This window comes from Tubulanus polymorphus, chromosome 5 (assembly GCF_964204645.1).
Source record: "Tubulanus polymorphus chromosome 5, tnTubPoly1.2, whole genome shotgun sequence".
NCBI lineage: Eukaryota > Metazoa > Nemertea > Palaeonemertea > Tubulaniformes > Tubulanidae > Tubulanus > Tubulanus polymorphus.
Window position 1 is genome coordinate 3280495 of NC_134029.1, and position 18805 is coordinate 3299299.

An 18805-nucleotide genomic window follows, 5' to 3' on the forward strand; every position below is an offset into this window, starting at 1 on the left:
TCATGATTTTTGTGAAACAGTTTTTGGATTTATTCAGAGGGCAACAAAGGCATGTGCTTCATTCATACAGGATCCAATCTAGTCAATACAGGACAAACAACATGACTTTTTTGACACGGCATCCTGGAAAAAACTACTAAATGAGGATCAAACAATTAAAAAGACAGGAGATTCCTTCAATTCTCCGAACATTACATGCAAAATCTTACTTTTTATGAAATCATGTGAAGCTAAATGATGTAATTACAAATTTTATTGCAGTTCACAAAAGTGACCAATTATGAGAAACAAGGTACATGTATAATTTAGTCTAGTACATGCATCCAGATTGCACATGTATTTCAGAAGCCACACATGAATTTACACGTGTTTTTAAAATACACGTCCTAAGTTACACGTGTATTTCAAGATACACATCTTCAGTACACGTGTAATTCAAAATACATGTCCAAACTACACGTGTATTTTAGAAATACACGTGTTTTACACATGTACTTCAAAATACACGTCAAAAGTACACGTGTAATTTCATATTACACGTGTATTACACGTGTATTTAGCTAAATACACGTGTACCATTTTCATAAGGGTATGGTATAGTGGTGCGATGTCGATATTTGGTAGTGTATGTGGAATTAGTGGTGTGATGTCGATGTTTGCAAGTGTATGTGGAATTAGTAGTGTGATGTCGATGTTTGGTAGTGTATATGGTATAGTGGTGCGATGTCGATATTTGGTAGTGTATGTGGAATTAGTGGTGTGATGTCGATGTTTGGTAGTGTATGTGGTATAGTGGTGTGATGTCGATGTTTGGTAGTGTATATGGTATAGTGGTATGCTGTCGATATTTGGTAGTGTATGTGGAATTAGTGGTGTGATGTCGATATTTGGTAGTGTATGTGGAATAAGTGGTGTGATGTCGATGTTTGGTAGTGTATATGGTATAGTGGTATGCTGTCGATATTTGGTAGTGTATGTGGAATTAGTGGTATGATGTCGATATTTGGTAGTGTATGTGGAACTATTGGTGTGATGTCGATGTTTGGTAGTGTATATGGTATAGTGATGTGATGTCGATATTTGGTAGTGTATGTGGAATTAGTGGTGTGATGTCGATGTTTGCAAGTGTATGTGGAATTAGTGGTATGTTTTTGATGTTTGGTACTGTTTGTGGAATGTGGTGTGATGTCGATGTTTGGTACTGTATGTGGTATACAGTTGTATGATATGTCGATGTTTGGTAGTGTATATGGTATAGTGATGTGATGTCGATATTTGGTATTGTATGTGGAATGTGGTGTGATGTCGATGTTTGGTAGTGTATGTAGAATTAGTGGTGTGATGTCGATGTTTGGTAGTGTATGTGATATAGTGGTGTGATGTCGATATTTGGTATTGTATGTGGAATTAGTGGTGTGATGTCGATGTTTGCAAGTGTATGTGGAATTAGTGGTATGTTTTTGATGTTTGGTACTGTTTGTGGAATGTGGTGTGATGTCGATGTTTGGTAGTGTATGTGGTATACAGTTGTATGATATGTCGATGTTTGGTAGTGTATATGGTATAGTGATGTGATGTCAATATTTGGTAGTGTATGTGGAATGTGGTGTGATGTCGATGTTTGGTAGTGTATGTGGAATGTGGTGTGATGTCGATGTTTGGTACTGTATGTGGAATGTGGTGTGATGTCGATGTTTGGTAGTGTATGTGGTATACAGTTGTATGATATGTCGATGTTTGGTAGTGTATGTGGTATAGTGGTATGTTTTCGATATTTGGTAGTGTATGCGGTAAACAGTTGTATGATATGGCGATGTTTGGTAGTGTATATGGTATAGTGGTATGATGTCGATATTTGGTAGTGTATATGGAATAGTGGTGTGATGTCGATGTTTGGTAGTGTATGTGTTATACAGTTGTATGATATGTCGATGTTTGGTAGTGTATATGGTATAGTGGTATGATGTCGATATTTGGTAGTGTATGTGTTATACAGTTGTATGATATGTCGATGTTTGGTAGTGTATATGGTATAGTGGTATGATGTCGATGTTTGGTAGTGTATGTGGAATTAGTGGTGTGATGTCGATGTTTGGTAGTGTATATGGTATAGTGGTATGATGTCGATATTTGGTAGTGTATGTGGTATTGTGGTGTTTTGTAATGTAGTTAATGTAGGTGCTGTATGGTAATGGTATGTGGTACTGGTGTATGGCAGTATATGCCTATGGAAGTGGTTTTTAGTTTTATGTAGTGGTTCTTGGTATTGAGTTTTATATAATGGTGTCTAATAATTATTTGTGTCCTATTCCTTATCCTAGATTGTGAAGAATCGACGAAGAGGATCGGTATATTAAACATATGTTAATATTATGCACTAGCATAGATTTCCTATTGGTCAAATGAAGTCACGTGCCTATTGAACCCGAGACTGACTGACAATTGAAGACGAAGATAAGTTCAAAATATTTATTTTTATATATCATATCATCATAATCATAATTTTTGATACAGAGCAGCAGTTTACCACCGGATGTGTTGAATTTCAAATTTTGATGTATATTAAATCGCAGATTATCACTGATTTCTAAGCCAGGACACGGGACTTGAAACAAACTTTGCAAGTGTTGGAAGAGTGAGCAATAAGTTGTAACTCGTTGTTTCGGTCATGTTTTCTACCAGGAATGGTCAAATGTCATGTTTTGTACATGATAATGATATTGTTTGCTAATTGCGCTTTCTGAATGCGATGTTTCAATGTATAAGTATTGGTGTGCCTGAAGTGTTTCAAGTGTTATCTGGTTTCAAATAATATGTAATTCATATAAGTAGTTTATGTACATTGTACCTTAAGTATTCGATCGGCCGCAGGATTAGTGCAACAATTTTTAAGTATTTACAGCAATTTGTTCAGCATATCAATCGCAAATATTCAAACAAGACCTATGTACCGAGCTATAATATTGAGATACTGCATTTTGATTATAAAATTTAGATACAGTTGAGAACAAAAGAGAAAATGAAATATTTAATCGTTGTTGGCTCACCCGCCAGTATTTACGTTGTAACTCCCGTTATACTAAACATCATGTATAAAAAAGTCTCTTCAAAAAAGTGTCTATGAAGTTGAACTAATACGCGTTTATAAATCTTCTGTCAGGTCCAATTCGTCTGCTTTCAAAGTGTATGATTTCTCAAGTTTGTTCAGACCGCAATCAGCGATAGTGACCTTCTTCTTTGGTCTGGCCGTTGCCATGTCCGATTCGAGATCACCGATAGTTTTGATGACATCCTGAAAATACGAAAAAAAAGTATTGAAATAGGTTCAAGTTTTAACAATAACTTTCCGCAAACTTAGGTTGTTACATAAATATGCCTACGTAAAAGAAATACTAAAAAATCATGATACTGATTTTAAGTGGATATTATACTTACATAACCTCGAATAACTTTGCCGAAAACGACGTGTTTACCGTCCAACCATCTGGCTTTCTGGAGAAGGATGTAGAACTGTGAGCCGTTTGTGTCTGGGCCGTGGTTGGCCATGGCAACCCATCCAGGTCCTCTGTGGCTCAAGGTGAAGGGTTCGTCATTGAATTTTGGAGCGTAGATGCTCTTTCCTGGAAACATCCGAAATGGATCGCATTAATCAAAATATCCACCCTTTGTATCAATTATGGGTAGGTTTTATACTGATATGTTGTGTAATTCGTCATCGGGCTCTGTATAATCAGTAACTTCAGCCGACCTTTAGTCATAAAATGGACTTAAAGTAGTCATTTTCTTTGTTTATTTAACTTCTTTGTGGCACACGTTATCCTCGTATATTAGTAGAATCGTCTAAAAAGTGATTTGCTAGTTAATTCCGCTTGTTGAGTGTAATTTTGTTATTTCTATCGAAAACTTGATTACTTTCATTATCACATGCAAAATAAAAAGCTTATCGTCATTTTATTTTGTTCTTGTAGATTCGATTAGATTAGTGGTTCTTGTAGAATTATCTATTTTTGTCGGCAAATTTCTAACAATCAGAGATTTGAGAAAAGATTTAATTTGACGGTTGCGAAGGAATAGTCATGATTTAATAGCGATTAAAATTCTATCGATCAATGTTGACCTCAACTTACCACCGGTTCCATCCCCGACTGTGATATCTCCCATTTGAATGATGAAATCTGGTACTACTCGGTGAACTGGAGTTCCTTTGTAGTGGAGTTTTTCCTAAGAAAAGAATTCATAAATGATGTTGTAGTCTTGAATAAATACAGTATCAAGTACAGATTACGCAGATTACGTCGACGACCGCGGTAAGAAACGACTGTTAGACCGCATAAAAACGCGTCATGTTAACGCTTCCTGGTGTACATTCATGTAATATTATAGTGTAGAATAACGTTTAAAAAACAAAAGACACGTCACACATCAAATATAATCAACATCTACGATCTTGAATGTGCTTTAATCCAACTGTATAAGTTTGAAGTGGGAAGAAAATTAAAATAGTGAGTGGAAATTAAATCCGTGAAAAAGAATAAAACAATGGATGGATATAATTTCTGTTAGTAGAGGACCATAAAATCCAGGTTTAATTGATTTGTTATTTGTCATTTTAATGATTTTCTAATGAATGAGAACACGTGTTAAACTCGGTCGTTGGGCTGTCGCTTACATGTGTACAGAAGTTCTATATATCTCGGGTAGCAGCAGCTGGGCCTCGACGTGGCACGTCGTGTACAGGCCTGACGCTTGATTTCATTGGCAACATCTGCAGGCGAAAATCACGACCACATTCGATAATGCGTTGTTTATACGCAGTTGAATGATATACTCGTGAAATTCAAGTTTGTGGTCGAGTTTCAAGTATCACGTGTTCGGATCTTGTTACTGTCGTCCGCGTGGCATAATTCACACGTCACACAGTAGTAACTTATACTTCAAATCATATTCATATACATTAACTTTTCAAAATTTGAATTTCGGCTTGAAATACAGTGCCTTCCATGCTTGCCCCCTTCCAGTCAGATCGTGTATGATTTTTACGTATGTTTTGAGCTTATACAAATATTTATGTTTTTAGTTTATGAAAATAGGTATTTTACGTATTTTCTAGGTAAAGATTAACCGGAGTGATAAAATAAATTTCGTGAATATCATAGAATAGTTAGAAATTATCATTCGTTATCTGTGATGCAATGACTGATTAGTAAACTGAGTGTCAATACGACAGATGTGTTCAGATTGACACTCTCATCGATCGGACACCGATACAAAGCCAGTCGTCAAATAGCTTCAAACGTGTTGATAATTTACTTCCACGTTTATATTCAAATGATTTAAATTCATCATCGCTTGAAATGGTAATTAAAACGCGAATAACTTTATTTCGACGATCATCAAAGAATTAAGATTAGCATTGTTTGAATATTCGTCGCTCGTAGTTAAGAACCATTTTTCGCCGGTGGAAAAATGATCAAAACCCGAAACTGATTCTAGCTCATTTAACTTTACTTTGAAATGTCGTACATGTAGATCATTGAATTTGAAGCGTGCAAAGAGCAAGAAAGTAGATTCAGAAACAACACAACGGACAGATAGATAGATTAGGTAAACGCTGATTTGAGACTCACATAAAGTCTTTTGTGACCTTTGGCGATGGACTTGAAGTTCAAGACAGTAATTGGTGCCGTTTCACCGAAAAGTCCGATAACGAATCGACCCTTGTAATCGTCTCCGGGCCCGTACATATCTTTGATTTCAATATCAAACCATGCTTCCGATGTAATTGTGTAGTTATCGGCGTTATCGGCACAGTAGCAAACTGCTACAAGTGCAAACAAGGCTGCAATTTGTGCGTACATCTACAAATACAAAATAAACACAAAAAATACACTTACTGGACCGCGCGTGTATCCTAAAGTTAAGGCCATAAAGTTCATGACGGTTATCGGGGAAGTTTCGCCGAACAAGGCCACTGTGAATTTCCCAGAGAACGTTTCTCCCTTTTCAGGATAATCGTGAATTCTGACGTCAAACCAGGCCTCATCTGTAACTGTGAAATTGGACGTTCGGGCTGGATTTAGGACACTGGCCTCGACTATCGTTATAAGTAGTGGTAGAGCCAAGAACAGCATCTACAAATATATAGACACGACTCGAGTCGTTAGAAGTCTATTATTGAACTTTGATCAGGGTGGAGGGGTGACTAGACTGGGAACGGTTGCGGGTTGAATTGGAAATAGTTAATTCTGCGAGGGAAACTATTCATACGTTACTAACTATATGATACAGTTTATATACTTATGCAGTTTTGGGACGCGGAATATTCTGCCCAAATACTTTGAAAGCACCTATAACTATATTATGCTATGTATAATTTTTGGTGGAAACTCGAGGGAAGATAATGAGATAACAATAAACGGGACTCATTTATCGTACAATATATACAACCTTAAAACCTAAGCATTAATCTATGATCTAATACCAACAATTTCATGTGAGGAATCATATCGGTATCTTATGATCTAAATCTACTATTCTAAATGTATTCTAAAAGTTATTGTACTTACTTTCCATCATTAGTTTTGCTTAAAAATTCAAATACCCATCTATCCGAAATTTCAATAAGATATCATCAACATCGAAATATCACATCTTCGAATTTGAAATTCAGAAATTCAGTTCAGCATCAAGTTAGGAGTTTGGATTTGTAGAAATTAAATGTTTTTCATAAAATCGTAATGATTACAATCGATCAGGGACACAATCTACATAATTTTGGTTAAAAAATGATTAAGATTCCTAATGTTAAGAAAATGATTTGAATACGTTTAATTCTAAGTTAAATTCGTAATTATTGATAGTCAATTGAAATGAACAGCTTACCTTTTCTGTTTCTGTTTGGTTTCTGTTACTCTAACTAAAACTACCACTACTTTAAACTCCGCTGCTTAATTTTGAAGTGACTGAATCATCGATGTTCGGCTGCACATATAAAGACGCCTGGCCTGTAAAACGTGGTCTCCAAAAACCAATCAGTGCTCGGGCAGCTGTTCAAAACAACCGCTTTCCAGATCATTTTACGGTTGCAGTGATTTTCACGGAGGGTAGACTAGCTTCCGTTTATCTCGACATGAATCAATCATCTGATGAACTAAACGGCTAAAATTTGGGATAAATAACCCTGATCTTATATCAAGATCTTTACTTTCGTTTGTTTCATGTAAAGGTTTAATATTTACGGTTTTGTCCGGGAGAGCTAGTGACTGATATTAGTGGGGAAATCACAGCCTGCCCCCCATTTTGGACGAGTTGATATATCGGGCCGGGTAAATGTCGGGTTGGCAATGTAGATGTGGCGACTAGGACGCGTGGCATAGAAGCCTATGTGTTCCTTATTGATTTCTGTCGTCAAAAATGGCAGATGTCGTGAAGTTGTCATAATTTCCATCGTTTAGTACAATAACTAACATCACAAATGGTGCATTAAACCAAAGCTGGACACAGTGAATAGAAAACCACGTGGAGCCGAAGCTAATATGCCACGAATCAGTTGGTAATTACGTGTTCAATGTGATGATGCGAACGAATAGCTGCTTTAACAAAAACTGATCTAAAATTTCTCCCTCCAATCTACACGTCTTGATACCCTGAAATCTTTTAATCCTCGTGGCTGAGGAGGTACTGTATAATGGTACTAACTGGTTTTCAAGTGAGCTTATCACAGCAGATATATCTAAAAAATCAATGCATCAAATACTTGACATTGACCACGACATGTTTTGAGTACATTTATACAAAGTTAACCTTTTATGTCCGAACCCTTAATCATTGTTGCAAGTGCAACACAGAAAATGAATATGACATGAATATATAAATTGTTGGTTGGATTCTAATTCGAATTAGTTTCTATCGCAGTATCAGAACTTCTGAGATTTAATTTGTGGTGTTTAGATGAGAAGTGTAATACTTGTGTCCCTCGCTTGATTATTTACTGAATGAACGCATCTACTTTTATTCATTAGCAGCCTCCGTTAGAGGCTATCAAAAATTGCACTACCGACCTTGCGGTCGTCAGTGCGGGGTATTGGGTATAGTTTTCAACTAGCAATAACCACGCCTCGGATAAACCTCATTGGCTATGGTACCGCCACTGCGCAAAGCTAGAGACTTTCTCAACACTAAAACTATTCATACCAGGCGATCTACCTGTAGCTGACAGGTGTTTCTTAAGAATTGGGACCCGTTCTTTAATCATAGATATCGATCAAAAAGTGTAAGATAGTGAAGGGCAATATAGACTACAATTTATAGAGTAATTATAACACTCAATCATGAAATATATACAAAGAAGCAAGACAATTAAATTCGTGAATTTAGCATTTTTCTTTATTTAGTCTTTATGGTCACTTTTAAACCACATAATCCAGTTTTCATGTACATCGAAAATGCAAAATGTGATTCCTATGAAGATGGCGAGTCCGTCATTTAGATGGGACTTCAGTAGATGATTAGTTAATCGTGACGTCAGTGCCAACGAGTTTCCTTTTAGATCGATAACAAATGTTGACGTGTTGCACAGATTGAACGGGTTTAATTTCAATTATCTCATTACAAAATAAAATAACTTACCATCCATGACATGTTGGCTTTGTGGCTAAGCGGTTAAAGCGCCTGTCTAGTAAACAGGAGATCCTGGGTTCAAATCCCAGCAAAGCCTTTTTTATTTTTCATCAATTCATTGACATCCATACAATATTTTTCCATCAACATTTTGACCCAAAGGAAATCAGGGCGAGTTTATATAGGAACAATCTTCATTCTTCCTGTATTTGATCTGAATCTAGGACATTACCCTTAAAATTACCCCCAGACAGTTTGTCCTGTGCATGGATCTTTTGGGACACATTTTTCTATTGATACAAGGAATCCAAGAGGCAATTTCCATATGGGAGTTACTTGTCTGGAGTAATTTCCTTAAATAAGGGGATGGGTAATATTCGTGAAAGGCAATCTGTCCTGATATTGGTGACGGTATATATTTGCTGGCTTGATACTGGTACTCACCGGGTTTACACAGATGCTACGGAAAGTTATTTTTTGAACATTTGAAGAGAAACAATATTCAACGGTTAGAAAACTAAATTTCCAATCGATCGTCATCGCATCGAAGATTGGTCCACACCTCCCTCTCATTGTATTTGCGACCAGTTGCTTGCCCAACTTTTTTACAACTTACCTCCAAAGCTATGAACACCATCGCGAGGCTGTCTGGTATCGTAATCGAATTCTATCAGTGGTGGGAATAAAATTTTAGTCGACAAAACAGTCGCTTGAGAGTTGTAGAGTCCAGATGAGAGTTGTAGAGTTCGGATGAGAGTTGTAGAGTCCAAATGAGAGTTGTAGAGTTCGGATGAGAGTTGTAGAGTTCGGATGAGAGTTGTAGAGTTCGGATGAGAGTTGTAGAGTCCAGATGAGAGTTGTAGAGTTCGGATGAGAGTCGTAGAGTCCAGATGAGAGTTGTAGAGTTCGGATGAGAGTTGTAGAGTTCGGATGAGAGTTGTAGAGTTCGGATGAGAGTTGTAGAGTCCAAATGAGAGTTGTAGAGTCCAGATGAGAGTTGTAGAGTTCGGATGAGAGTTGTAGAGTCCAAATGAGAGTTGTAGAGTTCGGATGAGAGTTGTAGAGTCCAGATGAGAGTTGTAGAGTCCAGATGAGAGTTGTAGAGTTCGGATGAGAGTTGTAGAGTCCAAATGAGAGTTGTAGAGTTCGAATAAGAGTTTACATGAGAGTTGTAGAGTTCGGATGAGAGTTGTAGAGTCCAAATGAGAGTTGTAGAGTTCGAATAAGAGTTTACATGAGAGTTGTAGAGTTCGGATGAGAGTTGAAGAGTTTACATGAGAGTTGAATCAAAATACAAACAAATGCTATCGTCGCACCTCTGTTTTATTTTGTATCTCTTAATTATTTGATTGCTTTTTGAGTTGTCAAATGATTTCTCCAAGTAGAGATCGACGATAGTCAACATGATGAGGTAAAACTTCGCATTGAATCGCGACGAAGAATAAAATATAAGACCCACAATAACGAGCGCGAAAAACTGAAAATAGCGTCCTTTTTAGCGTAACCCGTAAATTCGACTTTTAACACATGTAAATACCGAGGAAACAGATGGATGGATTAGTTTCTAATTTTCTTTTTGAAGACTGCCTCCGTAGAGGCTATCAAAAATTGCACTACCGACCTTGCGGTCGTCAGTGCGGGGTATTGGGTATAGTTTTCAACTAGCAATAACCACGCCTCGGATAAACCTCATTGGCTATGGTACCGCCACTGCGCAAAGCTACCGTTTTTTGTAAACTAAAGCGTTAAGTACCGAGAAACCAATAGTAAATTGATCGGTATATTTCCATTGAGCGATGAGAGGGCAACAATTTTTGATGCGTTACGGGGAGGGTACATTAAAAAACCAGTTGCTGAATAATTCAAATTCTTAAAGTATTTTACTATTTACGTTCGTTCAAGTTTTGCTATAATTACAAAATAAGAGCGTTTTACGGTAGTTTTGTTTCCCCGTATTTCGTAGATCCGTGGATAGATGGCGGCAGTGTGGTGATAACGACACGGCTAGCGCGCGTGGCTATTGTGACGACGATTAAATCTTGACGAATAACCTGTCGTCTATCGGCAGATCATCCGTCTAGTATGATTTTTCTAGTGAATGCTAAATAAAATTTTAGTGCAGCATTGTCGGTTATAGCTTTGCGCAGGTTGGCGGTACAATAGCCGTAGCGGTTTAAAAGGTTTCCGGGCAGTTCTTCCCTTCGTGATGAAAGGAATCTTCAACTTTAACCAATAATTTGTGGATCGTATGAATGAACGCGAAGAAAATTATCGAGATGATTTGTTTGAAAATGAATTGTATTTTCTATCTATTTGAATCTAGTAATCTGTTTAATTGCACGTCTCTTCCGCGATTTATTAGGTCAGATATCTACGTAATGATCATATATATATATAATACTAGCTTTGTCTAGGTTTTCATGTTTTTGAAGGTCTCTACGGCGACGCGCGCTTACGAAGGATACCGTGCTGTCGATACCGTGAAGGATCTGGTTCGTTGCGTAAAGGAAATTATATCTCTTGGGGGGGAGGTAACATGAATCAAACTAGAGCGATTTAGTGCGGTATAAATCGAATAATATCGACCCTACCACCGTGACTGAACATTAGAAGTCACTTTGCGGTGTTATAGGACACGCCGATTTTCAGGAACAAATCATAACAGTAATGATTTTAAGATTTGTATTATTTGCAGTATACGGTTGAAAGTCATAATTGGAATTAAGACTAACGGTATATAATAACTGTAAGTATTTCGTGTCCGCTTTCATTTCCATCAACCAGATTTGTGTGTTTTTAGCTCGGGACCGAATCCTATTCGGCAATGATTATCTCATTTCGCTCCTGTTTACTTTTACTGTTTGCCTCGCAAACATTCCAGTATCATGTTATTTCTTGAATGATTTCCATCGAGAGAGCGACGCCTTGGAATCGTTATAAATGAAGAGATCTCGCGAAACGTAGCCTGCCCTCTTATATTATGGACGAAGAGGGTTGCTGCCAATATTAAGAAGGTGTTTTGTTTACCCTTTAGGCGTTTTATTCATTCTTTAGGTTAGAATAAAGTGCAATTTATTGCGTTATGATTTCGTTCGGTTCTGCGTAAATCTGTATATGTAACGCAACACTGATGGAGAAGTCGAACAGGTAATAAATAATATGTCAATTGCCACTTTTCAGATCGCTGACAAACAGAGAATGTATCAACGCATGTGGTATAAAACCCGCGATTGTTTATCTGGATGTTATCAAACGAAAGAAATTTTCTGAAGTTTAATATGCATTCTAATTAAAGCCGGCACGCCTGCTTAATGGTTTCTTAATATTTTTTTCGTTGTTTACATAATCGTCGGTAAAGTTGAGCGCACTCGCTGATGTGCCGGACTGTCGAGTGTGAACTGGTTTAAGCTGTTCTATAGAGTACCCGAAAAAGTGTAAGACCTCTGGTGATTTTATTTTTTTTTAAACGGTTAAATCATGGCGTTAAAAACGACGATTTACGTAGTTTTATTCGCGTGCTGCTTCGTGGCGGTCGTGGAGAATAGAAGAGAATTCCGGTCGAAAATCAAACTTGCAAAAGTTTACGTTCACGACATCGAAACCCTTCATGACAGTGATTCGCACGTGGAACACAATCATACGTCATTGCCGGAGAAAACCGCGAAAATGTTTCATCGTTACGGATACCCGATAATCTGGACGATAGGGGTAGTCTGTAATCTGTTGAGTCTTATACTCTGGCTACAGCCGCGTTTGCGTAATTCAACCGCGTGTTATTTCGCCGCCATTGCTACCGTAGATATCATCGTTTTGACTCTGTATTTCGTACATTCGATGGAGTTCGGTTTTAATCTACAAACGGTGAACCATCCCGTATTTTGTCAGGTATTTAATGTGTTACTAGTCGGTGGTCAGTACTGTAGCGTGTTATTAGTGTTGGCGATGACCGTCGATAGATTCATAGTCGTTTGGTTTCCGTTGAGGCGGCTGACGATGTGCTCAATTCGAAGAACGCGCAAGGTCATCGTTTTGGTGGTCATAGTATCTCACGCATGCGCTACGTTGGAAATATTCATGTGGAGCTACAATCCGCACGATATTCATTGTAAAATCAACTGGCAAACGCACACTGATTCTGTTCATCATATTTCGCCACTGGCCATCGCCAATTTATTCATGTTCTGTCTATGTAGCACTTTACCGATTATAGCGTCGATGATCATCAACTCAATGATCATTTACAAAATCCGACAAACTCAACTGAAACGCCGATTATTCTCGTCGGAATCACGCGAGTCAGATATAACACCTACTCTTACTCTACTGGGAGTTTCTTCTTATTTTATCATCAGTGAATTTTTCGCTTTCGTGTCTTACATTTTGCACTTCGTATTCCGACCCGGAAATGCTTCCGTGCCGCCGTCGAAGAGGTTTCTCGACACGGATTGGAATCGCTATCACCACTACCTGATCTCGAACCTGGCCATTGAGATGTTCTCGGTGACCAGTTACGCGTTGAACATGTTTTTGTTTTCGTTGACTGGAAAACGATTTCGGCAAGCTTTACGGGCTAAACTTTGTTGTCGCGAGGAGCGTTCGTCGAAAGAGTTCACAAGCGTGGGACTGGTTTCATTCGCCATGTCATCAGAGAATAGAACTACAGTCGACGCCATTAGTACTGCCGTCACGTTAAAAGACGATCGTGGAATAAAACATAACCGGAATTTCATAAAAGAAATTCTTTGACGCTTTGATAATTCAAATCATCATCGATCTTCTATTTATTTCTTTGAGCGAATAGTGTTTATCTTTGTTACGTTTAAATTATTTTTCCCCCATTAAAAGAAATAAAAAGTATTGTCTAAATTCTTGTTTAAATTCGATTGTTTGCTCGACAAGTTTAACCCAACATTGAATGAGACTACCTTAGCACAAAGCTATGTTGAATAGACGAATTAGAATAAGGAGAATACAAGCGTGTACAAATATACAATATTCTTACAGGAATAATGGTCAAAATCTGTGGGTTAATGACGCCGTCGTCTTGGATTAAGTCCTGCAGAAATGTGGCTAGTTTTTGATGAATCACATCCTCCTTTGGTTTATCATAATGGCTTTCCCCGGATAAGCTAAATCACCTAGTTTTCCCTTGACTGCTACCAGACTTAATGTTTGCCGCATGCGTATAGGATGCTAAAATGAGCTTAGATGTCTTCTTGGAGAAAAGTTGTGAACAACAATGCATTCGGCACGCACGCGTACATAACACGTGAATTTCAATACAGAACTTATTGATAAAAATACTGTAGATATATCGGAATCGTTCTAAGAAATTTCAATTTATTGCTATTTCTACGAAGGGGCAGCCGCGGTTATAAGAACGATTGATTTGCAAGGTTATCAACACGCAAAATAAAAAAGAATAAATTGCAATGAAGGATGAAAAACAACTAAACTCGCACGGATTCTATATCTTTGAATATCACTGGCAAAGATAAAGAATTTATAAAACCAATGTTCGTCAATAAACATGTTTTTCGCTTGAATTGTATATTGCTAAGCATATATTTAAACCTCATATATTCACCACAAAACATCACGTGTCAAACTATACACAGAGAATGTTTATTCTTATGAACGTATATCATGTACTTCAAAGATTATTTCTATTCACCCAAAATATTCTATGACGAAGGAAGAGAAAAGAAACAAAACAGAACTGCGAATGATCTTTATAAAATAAAAGCTACAAGAAAAAAGACTTTGTTATTTTTATTTCATATTTTGATACATTTGTTGTTTGTTTGGTAGTCAGAAAGCGTTAATATGTATAATCAGGACTGAAGATGGCACGCAAACGAAAGATGTCTTGATTCAAGTTATAAGTTTGATAACTTGATTTCTATGTTATCATTCAAACAGTTTGGATCGGTAGAGAATGAGCGTGACGTGAACTAACAGTTCAATTCGTAATTAGGGTTGAATCATTGTTTAACTAACTAACCGAAACTTCTCACCGACAGTCTATGACTCGAGGTACTCAATCTGTACTCAAACAATCAGCTAATTTACTCAATTAAAACAGTGTCTCTTGTATAAAAACAGATCTCCAACACCTCACTTCATCAGTAGTCAACATCTCATCTATGTTCCTGGTACAAGTTTAGTGGTAGTTTCAATATTTGACTAGCACAGACCTGTGCTGGGAGCACTGAGAGATATTTCAAACTGTGGCACTAACAGAAGCCGAAAGTTGTATGCTAGCTAAGTTTTTATGATTTCCGTAACTAGTACTGATCTTGTGCTGGTGAGACTACGACTAATTAGCACAGGTCAGTGCTGGTAACAGCGATCAATACGACTTCAATTATGAATGGAGATAGTAACGACATTCTAGTCTAGTATTCATGATTTATATGGTTTTAAATGTTCTTACTAGCACAGGATTGTTGTCTGAAATTTGAGAGAGATCATCTTCTCGAAATCAAGAAAAAGTTATATGGTCTCCGTGGTCGCCTTCATATTTCTGTTTTGGTCAGATATAAAGAACTAGCACATGAATATGTGGGGATCATTGGGTGGCTGCAAACTACAGACAACTGGTACAGGGCAGTGCTGGTAACAGAATCTAATTGGTTTATGAGATTTTACCAGGTTTCTGTAACTAGTACCGATCTTGTGCTGGTGAGACTATGACCAATTAGCACAGGTTAGTGCTGGTAACAGTAAGTAACTGGACTTCAATCATCAATAGAGGCAGTTGTATCATCTTGTTTAGTCTTCCTGGTATATGTTTAGTGGTAGTTTTGAATGTTTGACTAGCACAGACCTGTGCTGGCAGCATTGAGAGATATATCAATTGGTGGACCAGGATGAATGTTAGGAGTGATCTAACGTCTATTTCTCCTTGTATCATATGAGGGCCCGTTTTCTTTACAGTACTAGCACCAAATGATACCAGGACAGAAAACACGATTCGACTTGGCAAATACCGTATAGCGCTCGCAGTTCCCTTCATATTTCTGTTCTGGTCAGATATAAACTACTAGCACATACATATGTGGGGATCAGTGGGTCGCTGAAAACTTCAGAATTCGAGGATTTCTATAATTTTACTAATGATGCTGATGTGTGATCTTCCATCAAAATCAGATGTGTGCAATAAGATGTATGCTAGGTAACCGCGTGGGCTCCTACCAATCCCCTGACTCTGTTTCTGCTACGAGCAATTATCTAACTAGATTAACTAACTAGATCTAACTTCTATTTAGATAATTGCTCGTAGGTTTTTGTGACCTAAGGCGAACATCGTTGTGTGCACAATATCCGTTCGCAGAAATACCACCAGGAGACCGTATGGTGCTGCCACCAAATTCTTGGCGTGGTTTCTGAAAACCAAGCCCAAGTTCGAACAAGCATACCCCATTATGGACACCATAATGTTGATCCATAATAAAAATAAACAAATCCCAAAAATTAGCGAACGATTTCTTTTCATCTAAAAATCATCACTTAGTCAAAGCAGTAACCAAATCTTATCATCACGAATAATCCGTCTATTTGGGCGGTATCCGTCAACGACTGCCAGGGGTAGACGATCATATAGAATAGTTTATTCATAAAAGCATTTGTAGTGAATTTCACGAGCCAGTCTGCATTTTGGGTGTATCATGTTGTGGAAATGATTTCGGGGGAAAATCTAAAACTAATTGGGCTTTTATCTAATAACCGCGTTTAATAATTAATGCGCCAATGTCCGTTTGCATTGTATTAATACCGCTTGTTTACCTTGGTCGCATGAAAGGCAATAGTAACGCGTTTGACATTAGTACAATAGCTTTTCGTATCAGATTTTCCATTTGTGATAATCAGCAGGTCGAATTAGTTCGGTGTTGGCTATTCCGCCACATTATGATGTAAAACTATACTCTACGTTTTATTACCTCAGACAAGTACGAACCGCTGCTCGTCGCAGACACAAAATGACCAACTTGATACGAGTAAGTTGCATTAGTAACAGTGCGACCAGGCTGACGAACAATCCAGACAGCCGACGACCAGACGACCTCATGATCGGAGTCGAGGATACTACCATCAAAATCAGCGAAGCAGCAGTTTTAAATCCAGATATTCTCGACAGTAAGTTTCCTGCAGAAAGCTTCCACCATCTCTACCGCGCACTCGTATCCGATAATGAGCAATTCATCAAAAGTCTAATCGATCAACTTGGTTCCAGAGAACTGGAATTTTTGCAGCGTTCTAGATTCAATTTCGAATCTACCGCGACTGATGGTGACGACGTTGACTGGCGTTGTCGTAGCTCCGATGAGTTGGTATCCTATGATTTCGGGAATCTGGTGTCGATAGCCGCTGCAGCTGGTAGTGATTCGGTTTTGAAGGTTTTAATCGGTAACGGGTTCGATCTGTTTGCGCCAGATTCGGCTGATAATAACGTCGTGCACATCTTGATTAATATCGCTTGTAAATTTCCCCAATTCGAGGAGAAAGCGGTGAAAACCTACAGATTCATCATCGCTAATCTAGCGATGGATAAATCATCGAGGAATAAACTCTTACTCGCCGAAAACGCTCTCGGATATCGGCCGTTGGAACTGGCGGCGAAATTTGGAACGTTTCAGTTGTGTAAAGAGATAATGACGACAGTGGGCGTTTACAGAAATGTTATCGGTATGAAAGGACCGGTGACTCGGTACCGATATGACTTCAGTGAATACGAGTCGAACACTGCGGGAAACAGAGCACGGAAATCGCCGACGCATTTCTTTTGTTTCATCGCCGAAAACGAGCTGACCACTTTCGGTAAATTCTGGCGTCAGTGCCCGGTTTTGGAAACGTGGGTTCACCGAAAGGTGTCGCGCTACGCGTATTTCTGGTTGCCGTACGTAGCCGTTGTTGCCGCGCATTTCGCTACCTTTTTGCTAAGCGTCAATAGTCAAGAAACCAATCCAACGTCCTCTGTGTGCAACACCTCGCTCACAAATTTCACCGTCGAAATTCTACCCGATGGCAAAAATTTCGTCATCATTACGAGTGTTATGAGTTCGTGTTACATAATTCTGGTCGCTGTTGATTTTGTTATTTACATCACGCTGGTGAAAATGAGGAACGGTGTTTACAAACGTCCGAAGCATAAATTGATAGGGGGCTATGTCTTCCAATCGGGATTCATAAAAGTATGCCGACTTCTTATGAGCGGTGTCGTGTTAGCTGTTATATCCCCTCTTGTATTTTCGGGCCCCATACGATTCCACGACGCGAAAATGTGTTCGACATATTTCTTATGGGTAACGCTAGGAACGACCGCTACAATCTGGTCAATAACATCACTTTTACAGCTCGTACCGAGAGTCGGACATTTCGTCGTTGGTTTTCAAAGAATGTTCAAACAACTGTTTTTATTTATGGCCGTCGCTGTTTGTTTATTCACCTCTTTTGGGATGGCATTTCATGGAATGTTGGCGAACATGTCAACATCACTGGGTCAACCTGATTTCGATACTTTGGCAAACACATTCTACTCCACTTTTCTTCTGTTATTGAATATGTTAGATTTGCGACCGTATTTCAGATCAGATCCGGAGTACATGCACGCAGTCGCATTGATGCACGTTACATTCGTTTTGTTGGTGTCCATATTGCTACTGAACTTTCTGGTGGCCGTCATGATGAACGCCTACGGCAAAATTCAAGACAACGAAGTCATCATACAGAAAATGCTGATGCTCGACAGCATGATCCCCGTGCAAAATGCGATATTGTTTTTACCAGTGAGATTTTCGATGTCGTATTTCGAAAATATCGGTAGATTTACGACCGAAGAAATGGCGACCGATTCCGACCTTGAACCTTTTACGTCAGAGTGTCCGGCAGTGAGTCTGGTCTGGAGGAATAAATTCGAGTTTGAATGAATCGATTTGCTAAAGTCATCTGTAGTTGTGTCCTATTCCGTATCTGTACTTGCGCATTGTTAATTTTCCAACTGCGAAAGACGCACTTCCTCATAGTATCGAGACTTACACTCCCAATTTAATGTAGAATAAAATTAAAATGTTATAATGATAAATTTATGTTTCATTGATTAATAAACATTTTCAGTTCTATGAATTTCAGTTGCCCTATTTGTGTAAGCATTGAGCGATGGATTTCCTTGGGCTTAGTGTTAATA

General features: G+C 38.3%; 2 protein-coding genes and 3 non-coding genes across 7 annotated transcripts; 2 read left to right on the forward strand and 3 right to left on the reverse strand.

Annotated features, from left to right (window-relative positions):
• Positions 1–2461: 2461 nt before the first annotated feature.
• LOC141906387 (uncharacterized) lies at positions 2462–6997 on the reverse strand. 3 transcript variants are annotated; one of them, XM_074795645.1, is made up of 6 exons: positions 6883–6927; positions 6567–6605; positions 5895–6131; positions 4128–4221; positions 3436–3620; positions 2462–3292 (listed from the first exon to the last, which is right to left on the reverse strand). In XM_074795645.1, the coding sequence occupies exons 3-6, from the start codon at positions 6129–6131 to the stop codon at positions 3143–3145; spliced, it is 666 nt and encodes a 221-aa protein (XP_074651746.1). In that variant the 5' UTR covers positions 6567–6605; positions 6883–6927; the 3' UTR covers positions 2462–3142. The 3 variants fall into 3 exon arrangements, with proteins under 3 accessions (XP_074651746.1, XP_074651745.1, XP_074651747.1); XM_074795644.1 differs by lacking the exon at positions 6567–6605 and having other exon boundaries at positions 6883–6960; XM_074795646.1 differs by lacking the exons at positions 5895–6131; positions 6567–6605 and adding an exon at positions 5628–5858 and having other exon boundaries at positions 2465–3292; positions 6883–6997.
• Positions 6998–8024: 1027 nt separating this feature from the next.
• Positions 8025–8161, reverse strand: LOC141906564 (U4 spliceosomal RNA). Its single transcript, XR_012619362.1, has one exon. It is a non-coding gene; the product is annotated as a U4 spliceosomal RNA (small nuclear RNA).
• Positions 8162–8643: 482 nt separating this feature from the next.
• Trnat-agu (transfer RNA threonine (anticodon AGU)) lies at positions 8644–8716 on the forward strand. The gene has a single exon. It is a non-coding gene; the product is annotated as a tRNA-Thr (tRNA).
• A 1489-nt stretch (positions 8717–10205) lies between these two features.
• Positions 10206–10341, reverse strand: LOC141906563 (U4 spliceosomal RNA). Its single transcript, XR_012619361.1, has one exon. It is a non-coding gene; the product is annotated as a U4 spliceosomal RNA (small nuclear RNA).
• Positions 10342–12096: 1755 nt separating this feature from the next.
• On the forward strand, positions 12097–13365 carry LOC141905357 (putative G-protein coupled receptor 139). The gene has a single exon (XM_074794198.1). The coding sequence runs from the start codon at positions 12097–12099 to the stop codon at positions 13363–13365; it is 1269 nt and encodes a 422-aa protein (XP_074650299.1).
• The last annotated feature ends 5440 nt before the right edge of the window (positions 13366–18805 follow it).

Coding starts and splice junctions, on each gene's coding strand:
- LOC141905357 (XM_074794198.1), top strand. CDS start 12,097: ATGGCGTTAAAAACGACGATTTACGTAGTTTTATTCGCGTGCTGCTTC.
- LOC141906387 (XM_074795644.1), bottom strand. CDS start 6,131: ATGCTGTTCTTGGCTCTACCACTACTTATAACGATAGTCGAGGCCAGT. Junction 4,222..5,894: donor TAGGATACACGCGCGGTCCA/GTAAGTGTATTT, acceptor TTCTTTTCTTAG/GAAAAACTCCACTACAAAGG. Junction 3,621..4,127: donor AGTCGGGGATGGAACCGGTG/GTAAGTTGAGGT, acceptor GGATGTTTCCAG/GAAAGAGCATCTACGCTCCA.